General features: G+C 44.1%; 2 protein-coding genes across 2 annotated transcripts; one reads left to right on the plus strand and one right to left on the minus strand.

Annotated features, from left to right (window-relative positions):
• Positions 1 to 2,649: 2,649 nt before the first annotated feature.
• On the minus strand, positions 2,650 to 4,508 carry LOC117809447 (golgin IMH1-like). The gene has a single exon (XM_034679004.1). The coding sequence runs from the start codon at positions 4,377 to 4,379 to the stop codon at positions 2,856 to 2,858; it is 1,524 nt and encodes a 507-aa protein (XP_034534895.1). The 5' UTR covers positions 4,380 to 4,508; the 3' UTR covers positions 2,650 to 2,855.
• A 117-nt stretch (positions 4,509 to 4,625) lies between these two features.
• Positions 4,626 to 6,453, plus strand: LOC117809449 (ELKS/Rab6-interacting/CAST family member 1-like). The gene has a single exon (XM_034679006.1). The coding sequence runs from the start codon at positions 4,855 to 4,857 to the stop codon at positions 6,256 to 6,258; it is 1,404 nt and encodes a 467-aa protein (XP_034534897.1). The 5' UTR covers positions 4,626 to 4,854; the 3' UTR covers positions 6,259 to 6,453.
• Positions 6,454 to 8,714: the final 2,261 nt, after the last annotated feature.

An 8,714-nucleotide genomic window follows, 5' to 3' on the forward strand; every position in this document is an offset into this window, starting at 1 on the left:
GGTTTGTTTGTGTGCGTTGCCCTGATTTGTTTTGCAGATTTCCCCCTGTGCTTCCCTCTCCTCCTCCTCCTCCTCCTCTCGCTCACTCACTCTTTCCTTCCTGCTTCTTTCTCTCACAGCACCGTGTCAAACCGAGCTGCTCTGGCCTCAAACCACCCCCACATCTCCTCCAGATGCATTCCCCCGTGTGTCAGGGTAATGTGCTGTAATCCAGCTACAGACAAATGGAAACTGATGTCTCCTTCTGCATCACCATCTGTTTAAATCAAGAAGATGACAGAACCAGAAACAAAGTCTGCCTCACTTACTCCATGTGCTCAGAGACCCGGGTCCTGGAGGAACTGCAGTCTTAATTAAATTCCTGTGAAAACATTTCCCTGCTCAGACTGGAATCAAACTTTTTGTAAGACTTGCAGAGCTGAACATCTCTGATTGGTTGGATGTTGACAGATTTTATTTCAGCCCTTGTTTTAAGATTTAATTAGCAGCTTAAAATAAGCAACTTTATTCCTCGTTGTCCGTCCTGCAGCACATTAATGATGTTTTCTGTTATTACCTTTGAAGCTGTTGTTTGGTCTTCTGCTTACCACTCTTCATTTGCAGGATGTTTCTGTTGCTGCATTAGTGAATGTGCATCACATCTGATTCTGCAGCACGTTTCACCTCATGGAAGATGTTTTGGGACATCGCAGGACGAGGCCTTATAACTATCTTTTGAAGACATATTTTAGGACCTCCAGTGTAGCCAGCAGTTAAGGCTGGTTTACACTTTATACTCTGTTTCCTTTTCCACAGAGATTCAGAGTGTGTTATGTTAATCTACAGCTGATACATGTTGCTGTTTATCATACAGACATGATTACATGAAGAATAGAGAGGAGGAGATCTTCTGCTTTCTTCTATGCAGTGGTCTGCTGGGGAGCAGGGAGCACAGACAGGGACAGGAAAAGACTTTTCCTGGTCAGGAGGGCCAGTTCTGTCCTGGGCTGTCCTCTGGACTCCATAGAGGAGGTGGGTGAGAGGAGGATGTTAGCCAAGCTGACATCCATCATGGACAATCCCTCTCCCCCCCTGCATGAGACTGTGGGGTCCCTGAGCAGCTCCTTCAGCAGCAGACTGAGACTCCTACCCTGCAGGATGGAGCGCTACCGCAGGTCCTTCATCCCATCTGCAATCAGACTGTTTAACACCAGCACTGCTGTGTCCCGTTAATCAGCTGTTCTCATCTTTTCATATCTTGGCACATTCACAAATAACTACTGTATCCATCTGAATCACACTGTTCTTCATACTGTGTATGTTTGTTTTTAAATAACCTGGTGCAATTTTTATCGTGCAATAACTTACCTATCTATTTATCAGATAGAAGTGTACATAGTGTGTATATATCTGTAATAGTTTTATTTTATTTTTACTTTATTTTATTTTATTTTATTCTATTTTATTTGATTCTATTTTATTTGATTCTATTTTATTTTACTCTATTTTACTCTATTTTATTTTATTCTATTCTATTTTATTTTATTCTATTTTGTTTTATCCTATTTTATTTTATTTTATTCTATCTTATTTTATTTTATCTTATTTTATTTTATTTTATTCTATCTTATTTTATTTTATCTTATTTTTATTTTATTTTATTTTATTTTATTTTTATTTTATTCTATTTTATTTGATTCTATTTTATTTTATCCTATTTTATTTTATTTTATTCTATCTTATTTTATTTTATTTTATTGTATTTTATTTTATTTTATTTTATTTTATCTTATTTTTATTTTATTTTATTTTATTTTATTTTATTTTATTTTACCTTATTATATTTTTTAACCATGTTAGTACATTGTTGTATTCCTCTGTCCAGTGTTGTAAGCTGCTGTAACAAAAGAAATTTCCCCCAACAGGGGACAAATAAAGTATATCTTATCTTATCCTATCTTAAATACACGGCAGACGAGCGGGGATCCAGGAAGTGAAATATAATACCCCTGCTGATGTTGTGTCAGCTGCAAATGACTTGGTAAAGCAGCTGATACTGTTGACAGCAGCTGCCAGTCACTCAGCCTGCAGATGTTGAGCACTTGCCACAGCAAACTGTTGCTGTTTGTGGCATCTGCAAGTGAGATGGCGAAGTTTATAGTTTCTGCATATTAACCAGTACATGATTTTTGCATTAATCAGAAGCTTTCCTTGACTTTGCAGGGCAGCTCCCACTGTTAATGAAAGCTGCAATCACTGCAAATGAGATGCAGAGTTATTGCCACTGCAGCTGCTGCTGGCAGAGTTTATATTTTGAATGAATTAATGAATGTCAACGTTGTATTTTTACATTTCCATGATGGATGTTTGCATACATTCAAGGCATTCATACAGTTGTACTACAATGTTATACACACACATATATATATATAGTTAAGTAACACCATGAAAATGATATTAGATGGAATAAGAGGCAATAAAGTGATAGATTCAGAATGGTGACATAGTGAGGAAGAAAAGCATGTTGGAGAAGTTAGAGCAGAGAAACAGTCAACAGTAGATACACAGCAACACAATGCTATCTACTAACAACTGAACCAGACACACTGGAATCCATCTTTACACAAATCACTTCAATTCTAAGAATTTGTTAAAGTTAATTTTTTTTTTATTGACATTTTTAAGAAACTATTCTAAAAGGTATTTTTTTCCAGTTTGTATTTGGTGGGAAGAAACCGGAGTGCCCGGAGAAAACCCGGACAGAGTCCAGCAGCTTCTGTCTGCCAGGACTTCACATGTTCCTCTGTGTCTGCCTGATGGCCTGTTACAGTCTGGGTATGTTGGGGGGGATTGGGGGAACAGAAGGGCTGGGGGTTTCACTCTTGGTCCTGCTTCTGCCATCTCAGATGTTTGTATTGGCGGCGACTGTGAGGAGTCATGAACTTTTTAAACCTCCTCCACAAAGAGATGTCCTCCACTACCTCAGGTGCTGTCTGGGTGGTCTCAGATGTCTCCTGGACTATGTTTGGAGTGTCCCCCTCACAATCGACCTGGACGTTACCTGATGTGAGGGAGGGCTCTGCCTCCTTCTCAGGCTTGAGGGTCTTTATTTCTTCCTGGAGCTGCTCCACCTCCTCCGGAAGAGCCTGGCTGACCCCCTCCTGATCTAGCCTATCAGCCTGCAGCTGCTCGTCTTTATGCTGAACAAGATCTTGGAGCTCTTGAATCTTGTTTGTATTGTTTGTTTCCTTTGATTCCCTTCTGGGGATCTCTTCCTGCAGGGCCTTCACCTCCTGCTCCAGGGAAACTTTCTCCACCTCCTGATTCTGAACCTGCTTGAGGTCTTGGCTGGCGCTCTCTTTTACCTCTGGCTTAAACTCCTCCAGTTCTTTCTGGAGGCTGTTAGCCCCCAGCTTTGCAGCCTGCAGCTGGGACTCTAAGGCCCCAACATACTTTTTGAGATGTTGAAGCTTGAATATATTTTTTTGATAATTTGGTGCCCTTCTCAAGGCCTCTACCTCCTGTGTCCTCACCTCTTCTCTGGCTTTATCTTGTTCCTCCCGCCTCATTGCACTCTTGTACAAAAAAGTGCGGGGATAATCATTCTTTACTTGACGCCAGCTGTTCTTGAAATTCACAACATCATTTCGGAAACGTTCCATCTTGGTGGTATTGTGTATTTCCAGTGTTGCCATTCTCGAGACCTTATGCTGCAGGTTCCCCACCTGCTGCCCTAGGGAAACTTTCTCCGCCACCAGATTCTGAAACTCTTCCAGGTCTCGGCTGGCTTTCTCTTGAACTTCCCGCCTAAATTCCTCCTGTTTTCTCTGGAAGGTGTCAGCCCTCAGCCTTTCAGCCTGCAGCTGATCGTCTTTATGCTGAACAAGATCTTGGAGCTGTTGAATCTTGTTTGTTTCCTTTGATGCCCTTCTCAGGATCTCTTCCTTCAGGGCCTTCACCTCCTGCTCCAGGGAAAATTTCTTCACCTCCAGATTCTGAACCTGCTTCACGTCTTGGCTGGCGCTCTCTTTTACCTCTGGCTTAAATTCCTCCAGTTCTTTCTGGAGGGTGTCAGCCCTCAGCCTTTCAGCCTGAACAAGATCTTGGAGCTCTTTAATCTGGTTTGCTTCCTTTGATTCCCTTCTCAGGATCTCTTCCTTCAGGGCCTTCACCTCCTGCTCCAGGGAAACTTTCACCACCTCCAGATTCTGAACCTGCTTCACGTCTTGGCTGACTTTTACCTCTGGCTTAAATTCCTCCTGTTCCTTCTGGATGGTGTCAGCCCTCAGCCTTTCAGCCTGAACAAGATCAAGCTCTTTAATCTTGTTGGTTTCCATTATTTCCTCTGATACACCTCTTGGGGCCGAGCTTGGGGCCTCACTGTTCAGCCTGTTGTCCATTGCTAATCTTGGGGAGTTAGTTTCTGGACCGTATACCAGTGTAAAGGTACGCGTCTGGCTGACAAGTGTCTTAGATTGGATCTATCAACTGATGAGGGTTGGTGCTTCATTTATAGTAGACCAAGCTAGACCAATGCATCAACCCTCACCATGGTGCTTTGTGATGTCATAGTAGACTGTTCTACTATGACATCACAAAGCATTGGTCTAGCTGCCTCTCTCACCATGGTGCATCAACCATCGCCATGGTGCTTTGTGATGTCACAAAGCATTGGTCTAGCTGCCTCTCTCACCGTGGTGCATCAACCCCTCGCCATGGTGCTTTGTGATGTCACAAAGCATTGGTCTAGCTTGGTCTACTATAAATCAAGCACCAACCCTCATCAGTTGATAGATCCGATCTGAGACACTTGTCAGCCAGACGCGTACCTTTACACTGGTATACGGTCCAGAAACTAACTCCCCAAGATTAGCAATGGACAACAGGCTGAACAGTGAGGCCCCAAGCTCGGCCCCAAGAGGTGTATCAGAGGAAACAATGGAAACCAACAAGATTAAAGAGCTTGATCTTGTTCCGGCTGAAAGGCTGAGGGCTGACACTCTCCAGAAGGAACTGGAGGAATTTAAGCCAGAGGTAAAAGAGAAAGCCAGCCAAGACGTGAAGCAGGTTCAGAATCTGGAGGTGGAGATATTTTCACTGGAGCAGGAGGTTCAGGCCCTGAAGGAAGAGATCCTGAGAAGGGACTCAGAGGAAACAAACAAGATTCAAGAGCTACAAGATCTTGTTCAGCACAAAGACGATCAGCTGCAGGCTGAAAGGCTGAGGGCTGACACCCTCCAGAAAGAAGAGGAGGATTTTAGGCGGGAAGTTCAAGAGAAAGCCAGCAGAGATCTGGAAGAGTTTCAGAATCTGGTGGCGGAGAAAGTTTCCCTAGAGCAGCAGGTGGGGAACCTGCAGGAAGAGGTCTCGAGAAGGGAAGCAGTGGCAACAGGCATTAGCAACACGTTTAGAGAGATACGAGCCGACCTTCAGAGCGCAAAAGACGCGAACGAGGTTTTTACGCAGAAGCGTGACATCGATCGCGCGCAAACGCTGGAAATTAGCCAGGCGTTACAAGAGAGAACCAGAAGACGGATGACGACCCTGGAGGAAGAGGCCTCGACATGGGAATCAAATGATATAAACAATATATCCATGATTCAAGAGCTTGAAGAGTGTGCTAGGGCCTTAGAGACCCAGCTGCAGGCTGCAAAGGCCCCAAGCTCGGCCCCAAGAGGTGTATCAGAGGAAACAATGGAAACCAACAAGATTAAAGAGCTTGATCTTGTTCAGGCTGAAAGGCTGAGGGCTGACACCCTCCAGAAAGAACTGGAGGAGTTTAAGCCAGAGGTAAAAGAGAGCGTCAGCCAAGACGTGAAGCAGGTTCAGAATCAGGAGGTGGAGAAAGTTTCCCTGGAGCAGGAGGTGAAGGCCCTGCAGGAAGAGATCCCCAGAAGGGCATCAAAGGAAACAAACAATACAAACAAGATTCAAGAGCTCCAAGATCTTGTGCAGCATAAAGACGACCAGCTGCAGGCTGATAGGCTAGATCAGGAGGGGGTCAGCCAGGCTCTTCCGGAGGAGGTGGAGCAGCTCCAGGAAGAAATAAAGACCCTCAAGCCTGAGAAGGAGGCAGAGCCCTCCCTCACATCAGATAACGTCCAGGTCGATTGTGAGGGGGACACTCCAAACATAGTCCAGGAGACATCTGAGACCACCCAGACAGCACCTGAGGTAGTGGAGGACATCTCTTTGTGGAGGAGGTTTAAAAAGTTCATGACTCCTCACAGTCGCCGCCAATACAAACATCTGAGATGGCAGAAGCAGGACCAAGAGTGAAACCCCCAGCCCTTCTGTTCCCAGAAGGGCTGGGCACAGAGGAACATGTGAAGTCCTGGCAGACAGAAGCTGCTGGACTCTGTCCGGGTTTTCTCCGGGCACTCCGGTTTCTTCCCACCAAATACAACCTGGAAAAAAATACCTTTTAGAATAGTTTCTTAAAAATGTCAATAAAAAAAATTTAACTTTAACAAATTCTTAGAATTGAAGTGATTTGTGTAAAGATGGATTCCAGTGTGTCTGGTTCAGTTGTTAGTAGATAGCATTGTGTTGCTGTGTATCTACTGTTGACTGTTTCTCTGCTCTAACTTCTCCAACATGCTTTTCTTCCTCACTATGTCACCATTCTGAATCTATCACTTTATTGCCTCTTATTCCATCTAATATCATTTTCATGGTGTTACTTAACAATCTTACAAATGAAAGCTCCGCCTGCAATGAAAGGGTTAACAGCAGCAGGTGTGGTGCAGATATAACACCTGGAACGTGACATTAAACTAGAGATCCAGTCTCAGAGGAGCACTCACAGAGACTCAGCTCTGATCACTTCTCATGTTTGGATTGTGTCAGCATGGTGTTTCAGGATGGTGAATAAGTTGTGGTCGGCTAATAAAACACACACCGAGAAAAAAACACACTCATTTGTAAGATTGCTCTCTGGAGGGCTCCGACCTGCCGGATCAGAGACGCAGCCGGAATCAGCGGATCCAGTGGAAGTTAACACATTGACTAGAATAGAGACCGATCAGATCCGGATCAGAGACAGGATCCCCTTTGATGTGATCTTAATGTTGTTGTGGAGTCACATGACAAATGTGTAAGCGTCCTAAAGCAAGAGACTGAACCCAGTACGGCACATGGCGACATAACCACCACTGTGTGATTGGTTGACAGCGCCATTGTTGAGCTCCTTGAAAAGTAGTTCCTGGAACTAAAAGATGTGGTTGTTTTTGGTGGAAACATGTCCTCTGAGTGCTTCCATTGTGTTTATACTTCACCCTCCGTGCACGAGCACACATAAGGTCGGCGATGTTGTTGACTTTAAAATCTGAACCGTCCTGCAGACAGTGTCTCAGCCAGACCTTATCCCAACAACAGCCTGAAGAGAGAGGCAGTAATGACCCTAATGATGATGAATGATGAAGAGGAGCTGTGACAGACGGATTTGTGAGGTTTGTTTGAGCGACAAAGGCCAAACCGTGACTTCAGTTTTAAACCTCTGATGTAAAAGAAAACAGTTCATCCCACGCTCTGCCCCACGCACGCATTCCTTCCAAGACCTCACCTCTGAAGGACAACACATCAACAGTGGAGGATTGTGTGTGTGTGTGTGTGTGTGGGTGTGTGTGTGTGTGTGTGTGTGTTTGGTGTGTGTGTTTCCTGACCTTTCCTCCACTCAGAGACCAGGAGTCAGATTTGTTTTGGAAAGACAGCAGAGGTTATTTTCTGTTTCTGCGCTCCCCTCCCTGAAAGTCATTATCCAGATGATTTCTACTGATGCTGATTCCTTCTTATCCATCAACAGTCTCAGATATTATTCTACCCCCTAATGAGCGGGGGGGGATTACACAACCCTGACACCAGCTTCCTGTTCACTCCTTCAGTAAATAATGCGGGCGGCCTGTAATTCTTCAGAGATGAAGAAAACCTCATTATGTGGTGTAATTAGCGTAGCCACAGTTAGATTCAGTTATCCTGTGTGTCTGAGGCTAATTACCCCAACAGTCAGGAAATGCCTCTCTGAATGAGCTTCCCTTCTGTTCACCTACAGCCCGAGAAAAACTCCTGTTTTTCTGACTCCTGAACGCCTCTTACCACCTCACCACACACACGTTTATCCCAAAAGAGTAGCAGTAATGTTTAGCATAGACTCCATTCTGAAGTTTTAGAAACATTAAAACGTAGGGTAGCATTTCAGCTTAAAACACCGTAGACAAAGACAGACATAAACACCAAACATCTCTGATACAAGACCTTCAGTCAGTGTCTGAGAAACCCTTAACGAGCTAACAATCCAGGTAGAATGAGCACAGATACAGATACCTGAGCGTCAGACTTCTTGGACGTCTGTTAATCCAATAAAGAGCACAAACAGATTATTCGTCTGATATTTACAGGAACAAATCTACAAAAACACCACAAACACAGCCCAGATGTTAAGTTCAGGGACTGAATTAGCTGAGGGGACACCTAGCAGACAGCTAGCAGCTCCCACCTGTCACTCAAAGAGGCCACGCCCCCAATTCTGCATCACTTTAAACAGGTGAGTTAAATAAATTCAGTCCGAACAGTCGTCATGAATAGAGACCCAAACTGTTTTTGTACCAGGCTGTAAACATGTTTATTTCTGCTGCAACATTTTAACATGGGGCTCGATGGAGACTGACTCACTTTTGGATGCAGCCTCTAGTGGACACTGAAGAACAGCTATTTTTGGGACTTCAGCTGTGTTTTAA

Source organism: Notolabrus celidotus, unplaced genomic scaffold, assembly GCF_009762535.1.
Source record: "Notolabrus celidotus isolate fNotCel1 unplaced genomic scaffold, fNotCel1.pri scaffold_289_arrow_ctg1, whole genome shotgun sequence".
NCBI lineage: Eukaryota > Metazoa > Chordata > Actinopteri > Labriformes > Labridae > Notolabrus > Notolabrus celidotus.